The sequence below is a fragment of the Epinephelus lanceolatus genome, chromosome 21 (assembly GCF_041903045.1).
Source record: "Epinephelus lanceolatus isolate andai-2023 chromosome 21, ASM4190304v1, whole genome shotgun sequence".
Classification (NCBI taxonomy): Eukaryota; Metazoa; Chordata; class Actinopteri; order Perciformes; family Serranidae; genus Epinephelus; species Epinephelus lanceolatus.
The window spans coordinates 15,555,514-15,574,447 of NC_135754.1; the positions used below are offsets into that span (position 1 = coordinate 15,555,514).

The 18,934-nt window shown below is 45.2% G+C and overlaps 1 protein-coding gene and 1 long non-coding RNA gene across 4 annotated transcripts in view; one reads left to right on the forward strand and one right to left on the reverse strand.

Moving 5' to 3' along the window:
- On the forward strand, window positions 1–18,186 carry LOC144459482 (uncharacterized). The gene is made up of 3 exons (XR_013488447.1): window positions 1–136; window positions 14,307–14,421; window positions 17,644–18,186. It is a non-coding gene; the product is annotated as an uncharacterized LOC144459482 (long non-coding RNA).
- Window positions 1–18,934, reverse strand: part of bahcc1b (BAH domain and coiled-coil containing 1b) — a 69,379-nt gene that overhangs the window by 5,881 nt on the left and 44,564 nt on the right. For all 3 annotated transcript variants that reach the window (XM_033611266.2, XM_033611265.2, XM_033611267.2), the window contains exons 10-25: window positions 18,193–18,577; window positions 16,318–17,268; window positions 13,320–13,486; window positions 11,445–11,581; window positions 11,068–11,172; window positions 7,739–7,817; window positions 7,406–7,592; window positions 7,149–7,316; window positions 5,946–6,119; window positions 5,265–5,509; window positions 3,127–3,292; window positions 2,791–2,908; window positions 2,154–2,229; window positions 1,956–2,064; window positions 1,746–1,862; window positions 1,503–1,640 (exon numbers count right to left, since the gene is read on the reverse strand). In XM_033611266.2, the coding sequence (XP_033467157.2) occupies window positions 1,503–1,640; window positions 1,746–1,862; window positions 1,956–2,064; window positions 2,154–2,229; window positions 2,791–2,908; window positions 3,127–3,292; window positions 5,265–5,509; window positions 5,946–6,119; window positions 7,149–7,316; window positions 7,406–7,592; window positions 7,739–7,817; window positions 11,068–11,172; window positions 11,445–11,581; window positions 13,320–13,486; window positions 16,318–17,268; window positions 18,193–18,577 (3,322 nt within the window). The remainder of the gene's footprint in view (window positions 1–1,502; window positions 1,641–1,745; window positions 1,863–1,955; window positions 2,065–2,153; window positions 2,230–2,790; window positions 2,909–3,126; window positions 3,293–5,264; window positions 5,510–5,945; window positions 6,120–7,148; window positions 7,317–7,405; window positions 7,593–7,738; window positions 7,818–11,067; window positions 11,173–11,444; window positions 11,582–13,319; window positions 13,487–16,317; window positions 17,269–18,192; window positions 18,578–18,934) is intronic.

The window sequence follows — 18,934 nt, forward strand, 5'->3', positions numbered from 1 at the left end:
GAAAAAGGAGTCGGCAACAGAGAAGAGTTATAATCAATACAAACTGACAGGTCTGAAGAGCACACTGAGATAATTGTGGAACTAAGAGCTTTGGAGAAACTTAATAACTTTATCTCCTTGATCTCCACCTAGCCAGGTAAGTTTCAACATATCCATTACTCAAACTACAACAAACCTGGTAAACCTGTCTGTCCCTCCACTTGCAGTGTCAACTGGAGTTTGTGATGAGTTACATGTTGCTCAACTACACAAAACACGTTGATGTCACCTCGTAAAAGCATGATTAATGTGGTCATATAGAGGTTAATTGATAGGCGGCAAACAAGGAATTTTAATTTATGAGACTTTGGGTTTATGCGCCTTTGCTCAGTGCTCTCATCTGACTCGGAGGCATCTGATAAGTGGTTGACAGTTGCAACTGTAAATGAGGTGTTGTTTGGGAGAATTTTAGTATGGCCTGAAGCGCTGTGTGTCTGTGAATGTATCCACCAGTTAGACCAGTACTTCTCAGACAACATATATTAAAGCTTCAGTAGCTGAGTGATGTTCAGTCCCTTAATGAATTTCTCAGACATCAAATAGAAAGCCAGTCTTTTGAACACGTTTAACTAATAATAGCTGGTTAAAAATGACCTTTCAAATATGCAAAGCTTGACAAAACATGTTTTATTTGGATGGGTGACGAAATATTAAATACAAGGATAGCGAATGTCTGGTTCAGAGCAAGCAGCAACCTCAGAGGCTAAAAAAGGAAGCTAATGTAAAAGTACCAAAAACTGCGGTTCTATAAATGGCCACTTGAAGCTGGCTTTAAAAGGAAGTAAATCCGCATAGACCCCCATGTTAAAATGCCCAACTTAAGAGCGGAATAAACATATTTACAGCCTGGTACAAAAAAAATTATTATGGTCTCTATAGCTAATTTCAAAATTCAGAACTGTACGGAGGATACATTTTTTATAAAATCACCTGGTTAACTGTTATTAAGGCCTAAAATGCAATGCAAAATTATGGGCGTGGGTGCTTTGAGTGATAGGTGGGTGCTATCCGTTGGCAAGTAACTACCAAGGCAACAGCGTAGAGTATAGGCATTAGCTGTTGCTATTTCAGTGTTTTCAGTTCATGAAAGTTAATTGTAATGATTTGGTGTTCTAAAAAATTTGTAGTGTGTTTGGTTGTACTAAAAGACCCTCTAATGAGTCAGATTTTATGTTAAGTACATTTTGTTTTAATAGTTTTTTTTTTGCTAGCAAAATTTAGCATTGTCTTGATTAACCATAGATGTAAATGCACCATGCTAACCAAGCTAGGACCTAGCTTTAGAATGATCTCCACCCTCTCATCCAAATATGGTTATTTCTGGCTCCAACTTAACCAAGATGACGATGGCCAAAATCTAAACTTGAGGCTTCAAAACAGGAGTCCACATCCAATGGCTGATGTGACGGTGACTACGTCCACTATTGTATACAGAGTGCTGAGTATGTTCCCGCCTCCCTCACCTGGTCTTTTCTCTTGGGGCCTCCCTGTTGGATCCTCATTGGCTGGTTTCTCTGTGGGTGTGTCTTTCCTGTCCTGGGTGGAGCTTCGTCGACCGCGACGACCAGGTGAGACCAGAAGTGCTGGAGAGGGTTCCGCACCTGACAGAGAAGAGCTGTTAAATGGCGGTGTCTTTTCTTTCTTTCTTTCTTTCTTTCTTTCTTTCTTTCTTTCTTTTTAATCCCTCTATTTAAAGCCATACTCACAGCAGATTTGGTATCCTGGGGGCAGAAGTCTGATGTTTGCGAGGGAGATCCTTCCCCTGTCTCCATCATCAAACTCCACCATCACGCTCCCCTCCTTCTCCTCCTCACCTGGCCCTCCTAAAGCAAATCAAACAGGACGTTGAACATGAGTTGCCGGGGACGTAATAGTGCATATCTGCAGTATTGATGTTATAGGTGCATCTTGCTCACCTCGGTGGACGTATCCGGGGTAAAGACAGCGAGAACGCTCGCTCCAGTAGGCACAAACTCGCGTCCCTGCAGTCAGGATGGCCTCATTCTGGGGCCGCACATCTAACACCTGGAAAAATCACAAAATTATGTGTGTAACATATGTGGAGTTTCAGTTAAAGCTACTATGTTAAAGATGCTATGGTGACTTAAACTCACAGCTTCCTGAAGTAGTTGCTCCAACGAGTAAATACGGGGACGATTCCCTCTTTCTCCTTCGATGACAACACTGAATCTAAGAAAAAAAAGGAAAGGAAAATGATTTAAAAATAAAATTTGTCAAAATGTTATTTTAATTTGTAAGGTATAATTTTAGCACAATTTCCACTGTTAGATTTCAAGGTTGTCTTTTTCAAAAAGGGTTTTTGTTATGAGTGCCCAGGTTTTTCACTGGCAGCTGAGTTGGCCGCCACTGCTGTGTGTCTTGGCTTTTGTAGTTGTCTAGACTTCTTGTTTGTCAAGATTCACACAGCTGTCAGGCATTTAACTAAGCTAACGTTTCAACTCTTTTGTAAATCAGAGAAGACTCTTGTTGCAATATGTCTTTTTAGTACTTAACTCCAGGGTTTCCCCCAGGAAATCGTTAAGCTGAGGCGGTTATCCACCCAGATTTTGATGCTCCTCATATTGGGATCAATAGAAGACGGAAAAAAACAATGGTCATATACAGCAGTAGCTGTGTGAAATAGTCACTGTGCTCTTTTCCCTGGAAGGTTGATGTTTTATTTCATGAAGGAGTGTTTTTAGAGAAGGTGGTTTGTATCTGTAGTGAGACAGCAGGGAAGAGGGGGCTTACATGTCAGGCAGGTCCAGAGTTTGAACGCAGGCAGCATACAGCAGCTCGTCCTCCTTGGAGATCAGGATCTTCAGCCCGTCCACCAACATCTCTTTACTCAACACACAGTTTGGCAGGGCTGTGGAGGGAGGGTGTGGCAGAAAGATGGATGGATGGAGAAGATAAAGGGGTGAGATATAGATAATTTGTGAGTGTGTTGAATAATTGCTATGTGAAGTGGAAAGGAGGGACAAAAAAGGCAGAGAAAGAGGTGTGTATGAATGTGTGAAACGGATCCAACATGCTTTTAAAACCTGCATGTGTGTGCGTAATTATACATGATGTGTCACTGCCTACCGGGTATTCTGCAAGGCATGTTGGGAGGGAGGTGGGTCAACTTCATCTCCTCCTCCGCCTCCTCTTCCTCCTCCTCCCCCTCGGAGAAGCTGCTTTCCTCATCCAACCGAAAGCCGTCGTCGGCTGCGAAGCTCTGCAGGAGTCGGCTCACTGCGTGGCCTTTGGCCTGGACAGGAAACAGGATGTGACATCAGTGAGCGTAAAGCAGGATATTGTATCACTTCATCACACTATGCCAAAATACATCTGCAATATAAACAGGATCTGCAGGTGACTGAAGTGATTCTGATGTGGCTGATGTGGTGAATTCGTCAGTGAAAAGCAACCGCAGGCACTAACGCCTCTTGTAATGTGATACTTCAATTAAGTCTGCAGAATTTTTTTTTTTTTTTTTTAACACACCACCAGTGCTCAAAGGTCAAGAGGTCACAGTCAGTAATAATGGCAGCTCTTGAACTGGTGGGACTTCAGCACATTGCTCAAGGACACTTCAGCAGTGTGGACGCCTTCTAATATAAAAGCTTGAACCCTAATTTAAATTATCACTATCAGACACACACACACACACACACACACACACACAAGATACTATCCATCTCCAAACTGGTTTAGGCTAGTCTATCCAAAGATGACTGATGACTGATGATGGAAAGTCAGCTCACCCAACAGGTTCCTGCTTGTATTTAGGCTTTCCAAAGAAAAGACTATAATATAACACATGAGAGATGGGGTGTGTGTGTGTGTGTGTGTGTTAATGTGTGTTAATGTGTGTTTGTGTGTTCGTGCGTGCGTGTTGTCTCTTGGAGTTTTCCACATCAGGAGACCATATATTTTAGTGACAGAAGTTTCGTCACCAGAGGGCATGGGTGATTATTTCTCTTTAGTGCTAGTGGTGTGCGTGTGTGTGTGTGTGTGTGTGTGTGTGTGTGTGTGTGTGTGTGTAGGCATGCATGGGTGTGTAAGGGTTATGGCCAATGATTATCTTTATACCTTACTGTTTGGTTTGGAGTTATGTGTTTTTGGACATTCCCTCACTATGAGTCAAAGACTAAGGCAACCTTGGGGCATCTCTCATTAAAATGAATGTGGGTGTCTCGCCAGTGGCTGCTTGCACGAAGACAGCGGGGCCAGAGGTGTGTTGGCACAATAGGCCGGTATGCAAACTCACACCTACGACACGAGCAAATGGTATATTTGACAAAGTCACTGATTTACAGCTGACGTGACGCGTCTCCCCATGAGGGAGTCAAGGTTATTGGCAGATTGTGTCACTTGTAATTTACAGGATTTCCAAACCTCCTGTCAGGGTGTGGCTCACTTTTAAGGAAGGATTGAACTTGAGGCGAGGGCTTTTCCAAACTCCTCCTACCTCTCGTTCTCAGCCTTTACCTGCATGCATCAGAAGGCCAAAGGGCGTGACCTTTTGTTAGTCACCTTTCTTTCACTCACATTCCCAGTCCGCCTGAAACACCGTCAGGTTTGGCACATAAAAAAACACAGCATGTCCCTTTTTTGCTCGTTAACTCATTTCAAGAGTAATGTACGTAATTACGTTCCTTACAACTCAGTGACAGCGGTAATTTATTGTGATACTCATTATGTAACCTTTCTGTCACACCTCTAAAATTGGCAACTGCATCTCACCTTTCCCATCTCAGTTTTCTTTCCCATGCAGTTCGGTGTGACTGAACAAATATGCCAGCAAAGCCCACAGATTCTGTCACCCTTAAATGGATGCTGAACTTTAGGGGAGCATTTAGTTGTACGGCCTCCTGCCCGTGATATTATCTCCAAATATTGTTGATTTTCTTTTTGATTTAGCTCCAGCTGGCAGAATATGTTTTGTAACCTCCTGGATTACAGGAGCAACTGATAAACATGACCAACAGGTATACTGCACAACAACACTTGCTATCTACTTCCCCTGATCATGTACAAAGAAGTACACACATGACGCAGCTGAGGAGGGAAATGCAAGATACAGATGGCAGTTTTGAGCGTGTAAATATGACAGAGAGGTGTCATAAATCACTACTGTCAGGGAGTAATTTACTTGGTTGAATAGCTGTCACTGGCAAAGGTAAAATATTGCTGTGTCACTGTAAAGTTACAAGCCGCCACCCAACACTGGTCCTCACCTTTCCCAGAATGACCTGTCCTGATGAGCTCTTCCTCATGGTTTCCTTGCTCGCCCTGTTTGCTTCCGTCAGACCTCCATGGTTCCCCCGGCCGTCACCAAAACTGCAGCCCACTGATGGTGCACCCCAGCTTGGCAGAGACGCTCTTTTGGTCCCCTGGTGGTCTGGATGTCCCCTGTCTGTGTTGGCGAGGCTCGGCCTTCTGGGCGCTCTCCTCTGATCTACGCTGGGCATGCTCCCAGTGCCTGAGGGTGAAGGGGACATCATGGAAATTAGAGCTGACAGATACATTGCAAAAATGTCAATATCTAATATTAGAATGTATACAGTCATAGCACTGACACAATTTTCTGAGCTATATTAGATTGTTCTGGATGATTTCATGAACAAAGACAATTGCTTTGCATCATATCAACATCACTAACGTCAATATTTCTTTCAAAACCCTAGTTAGATTGTAAAAAAAAAATCATAGTTGCACACTGACCATCCATAATACCCTGTTAGTGTTTAGCTGCAAGTTTATCCTTGTACATTTTAAAGCATTTCAAAACTAAAACTAACGTAGATTTCTCTAAACCCTATGAAATGTATGTTATCCTTCACTTCAAGTCAAAAAAAACTAAAAGTCACAAAGTTACAAAGTCATAAAAGTTGTAAAGACATGTAGAAAGGTCTCACCGGGAGGCCCTGGTCTCTTACTCCTGGCTTTCTGGTTCACTTGGAGTTTGGAGGACTGCGATGAAAAAGGCACGATCCCAGCAGGGTTTGCAGGAGCTTCTTTAGAGGATGAGCTAACCTTGGTGTCACTGGCTCCATCTTCGCTGTCGTAGCTGCCCTCCTCCTCCTCCTCCTCTGTGGAATCACAACATCGATATGATCAGTCGGAAAGCTCCAAGTGATCTAAATGTAAACACTGTTAACTAAGGCCAGGGACTTGCTTGATGAGATGTATTGACAGCAAGCTTTCAATATTCCTTTAGCATCCACACTTCAGTTCACAAGGCTGTGGCCAAACTTCTGTAGTCGTGAATACAAAAGTTGGATGAGAAATGTTGCCGGTACGTGTTTGATCGAACTTTTCTTTGAGGGTTTTGGGACATATTAACTCTATTTTTATGCAGCTTGTTCCTCAACTGCAGTTACAGGAAGCAAATGTTGACACACATGCATATATGCAGCGCACACTCACTCACAGATTGTTATTGGCAGCTGTGTGTCGCTGACTGCGGGGGTCGTGTCGGGTGTCGACACATCTCTGACACACTTGTCACTTACATGGCGCTCTCGTCAACACTTTGCCTCAGTCACACACACATACACACACCACACACACATCCAACCACTGCTTCTCCATGGCGTCAAGGCCATGAGGTCAGTCACATTTTCCTGAAGTTTTCACATCAGACCGTCCTCTCTTGTGATGCATTCATTTAAAAGTTAGGATGAGTGTCATTGTTTCTCCTCATCTCAAGCCTCCGAGGAGGACATTTTCACAAGGTTGGGGAGGTGAGGAAGAGTGGGGAGGAACCCGGGGTGTGAGATTCTGAACGGAGCCAGAGCGGGCTCACGTTACTGTGCGGTGTTGAGGGCAGGGGTGGCTGTGTTGCATGCCTGTGGCAAGTCGTTAACGGTTTTAACGGTGTGACAGACGAGCCAGGAAGTGAGAGGAGAGCCCCCTGATGACGGCAGACATCTCACTCTCAGACGCTTCACGTGCACACACTCACAGATGCACTCTCATCGCGAAATCTCTCGATGTCTGGTTGATGTTCTTTGAGCCATCAGCCAAATCAGCACTATTTGACTCATGTGTGTAACAGCCTGTGAACTCTGCTGGTTGACATGACTACATACTTGTGTGCGACCTGTAGTTTAACTCACCGCGCTCTGAGCTCTCACTGTCACTCTTCTCTTCCTTAACTTCCTGCTTTTTGGAGCCTTGATCGTCCTTGTGGTGAGCTTTGCTTGCATTGACGCCCATCAACACTTTGGGCTTTCGACCCCTCTTCCTCTTTGCAGTCTGACCAGCTGCCCAGTCCTGCTGCAGGTCTGACAGATCAACAAGAGGAGGGGGATTTAGTTTTAGGGTGCTGCTTAAAAGAGAAGTGCCTGTGCATATATGCTCCCTCTGTACCCACCTTTTCTTCCTTGTCTGCAGTGACTCTTGGAGGCATCTTCCTCACCAGGAGTCCCTCTGCAGTGCAGCATGCTCGCCGATGGTGCACCACGCTGGGCTGCAGCCTTCTGCTTCAGCTGGGTCACCCGCCTGGCCAGCCTGGAGCTCAGGGCGCTCGGTCGACCTCTGTGCTTACAACGAGCTTTCATCTGCGGACCGGGAGTGGAAAGCTAATTATTGACTCATTTCTTTCCGCTAATTGAAAGATCCAGGAAAGAAAAAAAAAACATTAGCAGCAGGAAGTGGTTGTCAGTGTGTGTGTGGATGAACCAGAAGGAACCCCAGAGAGACAGACCTGTGCGGAGCTTAGGCTGTTGAAGCCGTGATTGGACATTTTCTTCCTGGCTTTTTCCTCCAGTAAAGTCAGCCCCGCTCTGGAAAACATAAATATGTGACACAGACGTACTTCAATGAGAATTTATCATATATAAAACAGATCACAGAACCAATCTGATCACACATTTCTTTCCTTTCATGGATGCTTTTCTCAGCCTCTCTGCTCTCCTCTTTCTAGTTTCGCCTTCCTCTCCACTGGGTTCATTCATTGTCTCACTCTCTCCCCACTCTTCCTCTCTGTCTCATAACTTTGATGAGGTAAGAGACCAACCGTCTGCGCAGATTGACGGCAAACACAGAAATATTCAGCGGCCGTGTGAATATGAAACTCTGCTGAATCACATGAAAGGGTAAGAATTATCTGGTGTGAAGGAGAGTGGAGAAGAGACGGAGAGACAGAGAGGAGGAGGAGAATGGTTGAGGGGGAAGGGAAAGAGACAGAGAGAGAGAGATGAAGCAGTCTCGGGGGAGTCTGTCCGTTGACCGGAGCTTCAGGGCTCGATCGATAAACACTAACCTCTATTGAACACTACTCCTCCCTCCCTCTCTCTCTCCCTCTCTCTCTCTGTCATTCCTTCATTGTATGCATGCTCTCTCACACCACAGGCAGCCAGCACACACACTCACACACACAGCTCACACACTCTGTTAGCAGCTGGTGTCTGAGGCAGGTGAATCCTATATTCCCACAGAGGGAAGGTTTGGCTCTCAGCATCTCCGCTCCTGGGAGAGGAGAGGAGAGGAGAGGAGAGGAGAGGAGAGGAGAAAGCAAAGGAAAAGACAGAGTGGTATCTATCTATCCTCCTTTCCATCCAGAACCACATCTGTCTGTTGCAACCCCCACCAAGCCTTTGTTCACCTCTGACCCCTCTGAACTTCTAAGCCCTAAAGTTCACCACATGTCACATGCTCACCAATGGTGCAAACTTGGCAACAGTTTAGTGAGGCCAGGTACATAAAGGGCTAATTTTCCAAATTCTGTTGTTGAAGAACCTGTCTGGCCTACACAGAGCCCTGACCCCGGCTCCATTGACACCTTTGGGATGGACTGGAATGCCAAATGTCAGTCAAGCCTCAAGGCGTCAGTATGCTTTAAACGCAGTGCTTTTCAGATCATTGAACAGCAGCTGAAACCAACCCCCCCTCCAAACACACACACACACCTTTCAGGTGTCAGAATTGCAAAGGCTACATCGAACATTTTTTGTAACTTTCCAAAAAGACAATCCAACAATCAAGCCCACTTTGCACGGCCAGATGAGCAGAGCAGAGACAGTGAGTGGGGTTTAAACTTTTCTCTCAAGCTCTCTTTTTCAATTTTTCACATGACTATTGCAACCTAATCTCACTCCCGACTTGTCAAACTGACGCTTAGTCAGTTGCCCTTGGCGTGAGATATTGACGCACAGAGGCACCCTTTAGTGGCACACACAAGTGTCCTTTTTTGACGCTTCAAGCAACTGCTGTGGTGTAAAGAGCAAGAAAGTACACATAGGGCAGTTGGGAGGCAACATGGATGGGTCAAACAATCAACTGGGAGACCGCTGTTCGTTTCCCGTGTGAAACCAGAAGTCAATCTAAGTATTTTAACAACAACATAGTGTGCTATAAGTGTAGCATACAAGGCTGGGAACGTATACTACATGACATATGTGACATATGGTGTGGTTTTATTGGCAAAATCTGAAGACCAACGTTTTTCTTTTGCCTTCGTCCTAGGTTTATTTTTGAAAAGACTGTATGCATTGTACATTTCCTGAAAAAATGGAGGTTTATTTTGAAAAGACAAAGCATGTCATGAGCATAAATTGACATGCCGTCCCTGAGCATCCAAAAATGATGTTGAAGTGGTGCTTACAGCATCATAGTTTATCATGTAGGGCCACTGACCAAGCATCGGTATTTGACAAGTTGGGAGTGAGAGTGTGTTGACTATTTTCATCACTTTTAGTGTGTACAGTCTCTCCTTGAACACCTTTAAGGAGTGTGTGGTGTTTTTCCTGTTTGACCAATTGCTGTGTCTGGCCTTTTCTATGATGGCAGGCTTTTCACCCAGCTTTCAAGTGTGACTTTTTTCCTAAGATGTGATTAGTTTGTTTCAGGCCTACCCCGGCCTTTACTGTCCGACAGCAGTGGCCTATCTCACTAATGCTCCTTTAGCAGAATGGGAGCAAATTCATACAGACAGGTTATTGATGAAAAGCCGACCCAAAGAAATGGATACGTTTTTAGAAGTATAATAATGCCATTGGTTTTGGAATGACATCTTCAACGATCACACATAGACGCTCAGGTGTCCACATACTTTTGGTCATATAGTGCCGATCAAGAGGGATCGTCTGCCATGTTTGGAAACGTTACTACTCATCTCTATGTCTCACTCTCTCGCTGTTTCATTTCAACCCACAACTCTCTCGAGAAGATGAAAGCGTAAACAAATGATACATCGCTTGTTAATAACAACAGAAACGCTGCTCAGGCACGTAGCGACCAGCGCTACTAATTAAACAAGTTCTGAGTGTGTGTGTGTGTGTGTGTGTGTGTGTTTGTGTTGCACCAGCATGTATGACTAAAGCCTTTCATTGTCATTTTCATTAGCGCTTTCTAATCATGGTAACCGTGACAAACCCTGAGTTTCTCTAATCATTTTATCAAGGCGAGGGGTGCACATGCTAACAGAGGTGGGGCAGCATGAGAAAACACATTTATCATTATGAGTGTTGAACACTGGCTGTGTGTGAGTGTGTGTATGTCTGGCTTGTGCGAATGCGTCAGAACGAAAGCGCGCACGTTGAAGGTGTTAAATAATGTGTGGTTGTGTGTGTCGCAGCGGGTGGGTGCGGTGTTGAGTCGTTTATCACTGTAATAACTGTACATCAGGACTTTGTCCGGCTGTATTAATGTATGCTCGAGGTGCACAGGGAATCAGGACATAATCAATGCAAGTGATAAATATGATTAAAAGTGATTAATGATGATTAATGAAGGCCTCATCTCCATTACCTTCTCTCATTTCAAAATCACACCCAACTTACAGCTCCCATCACATAACCCATTGTGTGTGTCTGTGGTGTGTATGTGTGTGCGCACGCATGAGTGTGTGAGCAGCTCCTTCCAGTGCCCAATCAAGCAAATCATCAGCTATAGAGCATTTGAATCATTTCAGCTGAAGAAGAACTTCTTGAAAATCAACTGTGCCTTTCACTAAAAACACAAACAGAAATCAGGATGAATGAGCTGGGCTTGCCAATCACACTGATTATACTGACGCAATATCAGAGGACTGACCTGAGTCTCTTGGAGCTCTCCGCAGCAGCTGGGCCGGGGGTGGACTTGCGCTTGCGGGGGCGACCAGGCCCCCGGCGGGCAGGGCTACGAGACGTCTCCTCTTTCCTGCAGAGAAGAAGACAAGAAGGAGGAGGAGGCGGAGAGAGAGGGAGAGAGATCAAAGATGCAGTCCGGACAGCAGGAGAAATCAGGAGGAAACTTGTATCGGCTACAGGTCAAACTGCATTAGGTATGAGCAGGCAGCAAGTCCTGATAAATCAGGAGGATGCAGCATGACAGCAGAATTGTGAATGTTGGAACGCACGACTCAATCGAGACAAAAAGAAACGTGTGTGTGTGTGTGTGTGTGTGTGCACGTGTGTGTGTTGTCTGCTCACTGGTGGTCGTGTTTCCTCTGTAGCTTGGCCAGTTCTCTCTGTTTCTCTTTGTAGCGGCGCTGTAGCTCAGCCAGCTGGACACGCATGGCCAGCTCCTCCCCTCCCATCGTCTCCATGGAGCCCTTCACTGGGCACACCTGACACACACCGCACACACATGGATACACATACATGCACACACAGTCACACACAAAGCAGGGGAATTTCAATGCTGAACACAAACTGAGTTCAACAGTCACTGGATATGTTTGGGCAGCTCGACAATTGGATGGATTTTTCCTGTAACTAGAAGTTTGGTCACTACAACAGTTGGTCTGTGTCAACCATTTACGCTTAAAAGCAAGGATTTCTGGGAGATCAGCCTAATGCTGCATGTAAAAATATAGGTAACAATATAGGTAACCAGCATCAACAAAAGTAAAGAGAACCTTTAAGTGATTTAAAGGTTATTTCTGCACCTATTATACTGTGAACTTTTACACCCGCTGGACAAAATTTGCACATCCCTGCACAACTGTGTCACTTTAAAGGTATTAAAGTGACACAGTTGTGCAGGGATGTGCACAACTGTATTAAAGTGACACAGTTGTGCACATCCCTGCACAAGTGTGTCACTTTAATACCTTTAAATATTTACATAGTCTTTACATATCACCATATTTTTTTAATATTCTACTGTAATTATTTGTACATTTAATTTTACATTTGGTCTTTGTATTTTTTGCACTGTTTTAATTTAGATTATTTAAAATATTCAAAATATTCACTGTAAGTGTAAAGTTGCTTAGCAATTTTTGATTCTGATTCAGATTCATTTATATTTTATTGTTTATTGAATTTTTAAATTTAAAACTAAACATCATCATTTATTGTAGCCGGATTTATTTCTGGGACTATTTAAAGACAACAAAAGTGTTATTCCACCATGCATCAGGTGGTGATAGTCTCACATCAATTTCACACTTGACGGAATCAGTAAAAAATATTTCTTGCTAGGTCAAAATCATATTTTGTTAAAATATTTACCTTTTAATTTCAGCACAAAACTGCAAGATTCAACCACATAAAAATTACATCACTTCTCATTTCACCTGAAAGCTACAACAGTTATGTCATTACCACAGAGGTAATGATATTTGTCTGACTACAGTGTTTGCACGGATGATTTTAAACTGTCCATATTTGCACCACTAACTTAGGTGTAGTTTTTTGGGGGGGTTGCAGGGGGACACGTCCACCTCAAAAAAACCTCGTGGAGTGTGTGTGGAGGACTTTTACTTTGACAAAATAAAAGACATTTAAACAATAAACTGATGCACAAAAAATGGTGCAGAAAAAAAATCACCAGAATGCGGGAAATTAAGTGTTTGATGCTGAAAATTTTCTTGCCCCCCAAACTCCTTGTTTCATAGGTGCACCCCACCAATATTAAAACAAAATCTCCACCCTTGATCACTAAGGACACTTAAAACTTCATTATTATTGCCATGCAGCATTTGGAGGTAATTGTTTTAGTACAGTATGGTATCTCAGGTCCAGTGCAAAAAAAGAGAGATGAGAAAAAGAAACGTGCAACGTACACCATGAAAAGTGCACACAAGCAAAATGTACAATGGTTGATGTACCAGTAGAAACCAGTATGTGCTTTGGGCTAATTTCTTTCAGCTGCTTTGAATAAAAGCATCAGATAAAATCCTAAAATATATATATATATTTATATATATATATATATAGTATCATGTTTGGGTTTTAACAGTTCTTTAAAGCAAAGACAAAAATATGTGTGTCCATTGTTCAACACTTCCCCATATTTTCAGCATGAATGATTTATGTTTGCATGCATAAACACAAAATATGCATTCAGCAAAGCCTCACCGGCTCGTGGCGAGGCGTCCAGCTGCACTTCCTGCGCAGGTTGATCCTCTTCCTTATTGGACACTGCTGGTCCGTCCCCCCACCGACAACCCCTCCCCCCATCTCCAGGGCACGGGCGGCCGCCAGCGTCGCCAGACTGTGGAGGTCAAAGGTCAGCATGTCCTCACCTGCGTGGAGACGGGTTGTTGCGGTTCAGATTGGTACATCACATGGCGGCTGACACAGCGTTATAAAACATGTTGTGCGAATTTATTTCTGGAACGATGAAACCGTGCCTTGAAAAGTGGTGATATTTATGATATTAGCTGTGTAGTTTATTTGATGTACGCTGGTGTTCCTGCTTAATCGTACACAGGCAAACGACACAAACACACACACACACACACACACACACAAGGGGGGAGCGGTAGAGAACGATCTCTACATCTGTCACTGTCATTAACTCTGTCATTGTCACAGCACCAGCAGATGAAACAGAATATTCATGAGACGCTCCACACACACATGTAAACACACACACACACACACACACACACACACACATCTATGCAAATAAAACACACTCATTCTGAACACACACGTGCACCTACAGCATTTTCGCTGAGCAGCGCAGACATGGGCACGAGTGTGTGAGGGAGAGTAGGAGAGAAGGAGAACGGCGGGCAGGAGGAAAGGAGGAGGAGGAGTGCAACGCAGAGAGAAGAAGGGAGGGAGGGGATGGGGAGTAAAGGGGAGGAGAAGCAATAAGAGGCAAAGTGTTTATTGAGCTATCTATTTATTCTCCTACATCTCCTCATTATGGACATGGACAGAATCCAATTTCCCCTTTCGAGGAGAGGAGAGGAGAGGAGAGGAGAGGAGAGGAGAGGAGAGGAGAGGTTTTTACTGGATCACTCTGTGCACTGGAGCTGCAAGGCCTATTCACTGACATCTGACGTTATTAAAACCTGTGTGTGTGTGTGTGTGTGTGTGTGTGTGTGTGAGCAGGAGATGGAGACCAAGATGCAGTAAACAGAGAAGAAAGAGGAGGGCAGGCACGAAGGATGGAGTCTTCATCTTTTAAAAAAAGGAGACGGGAACAGACGGGATGTAAGAACGACAGGTAACTCCTTAGAGGGAGAGACAGAGCGAGCGGGAATGAGAAGAGAGACGCGGCTTTGTCCTGTCCCGGCTCGCAGAGGTCAGTGCCATCTCATCTGTCAGACCTCTGAGCCAATGGCACGCTCCGATTACCCTGACAGGATGACATCACCGCTGACATCACCACGCCTAGTTTAGTATCCTGGAGGATGGCCACAATCAATAGATACCTTCCGCCCAAAGTATACCACACACACACACACACACACACGAACACACACATATCTTTGCACAGTAATAACACCATACTGTGTCCCTAAAGGGAGTGACGGGTGTAATAAGAGGCGGCACAGGGGATTTCAAGGGGAAAAACAAAAACAGTGGAGGAAAATTAAAAACCATTACAGTTGATATGGGCCTAGGCGTCATTAGAGGCCATTAAGGAAGTTTATTGAGCTGAAATTTTAATATAAAGGAAACATGAAGGAATAAAGGAGACTATGACACAAACAGCTCCTCTGTCTATGTGTAAATAGAAGTAATGGTGCTAATTTATACTGGAGGGGAAAGAATCTCTTGATTCCTTAATCTGTAATTGCAATCTCCAGTGAATGGCTGAGATATCCTTCCGCGTCAAGGAGCGGCATAAATGCATCTGTCTGGGATCGGTTTCATCTCCCAAACACATTCAGGATGACAAAAAATGCCACGAGCGGTATTAATAACATTCCATGCGGCGAGGACGGAGCGGGTTTTAAATAAATGTGTTGCAATTTGGAGAGCGTTTTCCACGCCACGACAGGACTTATTGATTTCACACCTATTACACATGCTAAGCACGTGCGTGCACATGTAAACAAATGCACACACACACACACACACACACACACACGCCTGTTCTCATGCACAGACAGCTGCAGAGCGACTTATGATTTTTACACTTATTAATTCTGTCGACAAGGCTTGCAGAGGCAGGATTTACACACAAGATTACATTGGTTTAATAAAAAAAAAAGAAAAAGAAGAGGCAGGTGAGGGGGAAAAAATAACAAAGAGGCAGGAGGAGGAGGCGCAGGCAGGGAGCAGGCAGCCTGGTGGAGAGACACATAGACTCTGATGGAGGAGAGCAGGGATTCATCTGGGATTACTTAACAGCTTACACACACACACACACACACACACTGCCGTGCACGCACGCACACAAATGCGGGTGGACGTACACACACAGATGCTGGCATAAATAAAAACACTTTCTCTCAGAGGGACGAGAGGAAAATAGGAGCGCTTACAGGAGAAGTGTTTTAAAGGAAAGGGTCTAATTAGCAAAGCAAGACGCCAGAGCCTGGGGGACACACTGGGCAGAGCATGTGTGCGTATGTGTGTGTGTGTGTGTGTGTGTGTGTCCTGGCTTGTGTCTGAAGCTCAGCTTGTTTGTCCATCTCTGTGTCCCCTCCAAACACACACACACACACACACCCTTCCCAAAGGGGAAAATATGGTCTATGGGCAAGAACAGAGAGTCCGAGTTGAGGAAGGAAGCAGGACAGTTAGTGGGAAATGTATGTGTCTATGTGTGTGTGTGTTGAGTTGAGTCGCCACATCTGGGTTGCACACGTATGCCAGGCCCCTTTTTTAGTTCACTGTGTGTGTGTGTTTGTGCAGTCAAGACAGAAGTAAGGTAACTTTTTTTCCTTTTTTCCTTGATCTGATTTTCAAGGGCATGTTGGTCCTTTTTACTGCAACAAGATGATGTAAATTGTACACAGGATGTGTTAAAAACGCCTAATTATTAGGGACATCAGCACATTTTTGGTTTCATTTTGCAAGTGTTTCATATACTTTCAAAGGTTTTAAAAAGAGGTCAATCTGTTAAATAAGGTTGGAGAGCCACAGCAGAAGAAAAGAAACACAAACTCACCCTCCGTGTCTTTCTCTCTGCTCTCTCTGCTCCTCTGCTGGATCTCCAGCTCCGCAAGTTCTCCCAGTATCTCCATACCATGGTGTGGTGGAGGGCTTGGGGCCTGGACGGCAGGTACTGGTGGATACATGGCATCTCTGGTGGCACACAAAGTTGCAGCAATCAGGAGCTCTAGGCTCCACATGTAGGCCCCTTGGAGCTGAGCCGCTGTGCTCGCTGCAGGAGGGAGGGGGTCAGAGGACTGGGAAGGAGCAGGAGAGTTTAACTTTAGTTCCACCGAATCCTCGCCTGGACTCATCCCACTCCCCTTCTCCTCCTCCTCCTCCTCCTCCTCCTCCTCCTCCTCAACCACCTCTACATTCTCTTCGTCTTTGCCCCCATCCTCCTCCACCTCCTCCTTCTCCTCCACTCCAAATACAGAGTCAGTACATTCTGTTGGTTCAGGCCCCATTTTCTCCCCCTCATCCTCCTCCATGTCCTCTTTTCCATGCTCCTTATCATCCTCCTGCTCTTTGGATAGTTGAGGCTCCTCCAGGCTGGCCTTCTGGCCCAGGCAACCCAGAGAGAGCTCTACTTTTAGGGCTTTGCCTGTGGCTGTGGCCGCGCATGCTGGATCTGGAACTGGAGTTGGGGAAGGGCATGGCGGCAATCCAGAAATCTCACTCTCGGGCTCGGAGCATCCCTTTGCTTTCACCCTCCTTTCTTCCTTCTCTTCCTCTGCAACTCCACTCTGGGCTTCCACCGCTTCATAGTCTCTCCCATCCTCTTCTTCCCTCCTCTCCTCTTCTTCAGTGAGAGGCTGGATGTGGCACGGAAGTGGGAGGGACTTGGATTCAGGTTCTGCCGGCTCCGCCTCCACCGTGGCTTGCTCAGCCAGTCGGGCTTCGGGAGGCGAGGGCCCGGCCTTGTAACCCATGGTGAGCAGAGGGTAGGTGTAAACAGGTGGCAGATCTGAAAGACAGAGGAGAACACAAAGGTCAAATAGGTCTTCTGACATAAAACCGTTTTCAGAGTCTGACAAACTGCACATAAAATTTATTTACAGGCATCTACAGAAAATAGAAAATCTCCATTGCCTTTAAGTCAGGCCCTTTCCCTTTTAAATTCATTGCCTTTCTGTTCAGGCAGACAGGATGAAGCACGTGATTACAGTTGGCATAATACACTGACAGCAGGGTGCAGAAAACACGGGGAGTGTGTGCTTGCGTGTGTATATGCACAGCAGTGTATATTATATGTACTGTATGTGTGTGTGGGAGTGTGAGAGTGAGTGTATAGATCTATGTGGGATATTGATGACACCCTGCCGTTTTCCTGTGATTGCAGCGCCGGCCCTGTCACCCCTGCGCTCTTATTATTGATGGTATCCCTCCGCCCCCTGACAACACAGCCAGATGAATGCGTATCCTTCCGCCTGTACTTCTCAAGGACCCCTGAAGGATAAGGAGGGCCTGTCTGAAGATTTTCACTGACCTTCCTCTCATGACACACATGCAAGCTCGGACGCACACATGCATGCACGCTGGCAGGTCACACATACACACACTGAGTGCCCATATGCTTTCTCTGACCTTAATGGCTGACCTGCCCGCTGTCCCTCTTTAGCTTTCACAGAAAAAAATTGCACACACACACACACACACTCAAGGACACACAGAGCAAGGGATCAGCTATGCTTCAAACAATTTCTGCAAAATCAAAAGAATACCACGCTTCAAAGACCCGTGCTACATTTCTGCAGCAGCACCCTCCATCTCTCTTTTTTTTTTTCTCTCACACTACGTCTCTCTATCTCTGTGTCTTTGTCTCTCAGAGTTCTTCTTTAAATTCAGACATTGTGCTCATTAACCATCCTACAGACTTCTCCACACTCACCTGGCTCTAGGGATTGCGGGTAGTCCTGAGGTGGCTGCCCCTCTCCTCTGTCACTGCCCCTCTCCAGCCCCTTAGAGAGGTGCGAGGGAGCAGGGCTGAGTGCCGGGGAGCGGGGCGCTGCTGCAGCCGGGCTCGGCGCAGGGGTCAGCGGGTTTGGTGGGTGCGGTCGCCTGGATGGGGAGTGGTAGCAAGGCGACTGATGGCTGCTGGGACACATCCCTGGAGATGGCGTGGGCGTCTTGGGTGGAGGAGGGGTATGGGAGAAAGGTTTGGCCACATGAGAGGAGGTGGTGGACGAAGAGGAGGATGAAGAGGAGGGAGTTCTGGATGCGGAGGATTCATGAGGAGAGTCGTCTATGGTGATGGCTTGCTCCTCGGCTTTTCTCTATGGAAACAGAGAGGAAGAAAAATGTAGTTCATGGAATAATCCTCAAAATGTTTGTATAAATACATCATTTTCATATTAATTAAAATATTTCAACCACAGCAATTCAACCCATTTTTTTTTAAATTAAAGGTCCAGTGTGTAGTATCTGGGGGGATATACAGGCAGAATAGAATATAATATAGTATGTTTTCTGCAGTGTATAATAGCCTGAAAAAAAGAAGTGTGTCTTTGTTACTTCAGAATGAGCCATTTATATCAACACAGGGAGAGGGTCCTTGTCCGTGGAGATGCACAGCCATGTTTCTACAGTAGTAAGTAGTAGTAAGATAAATAGGACACAAACAGAAATACCAA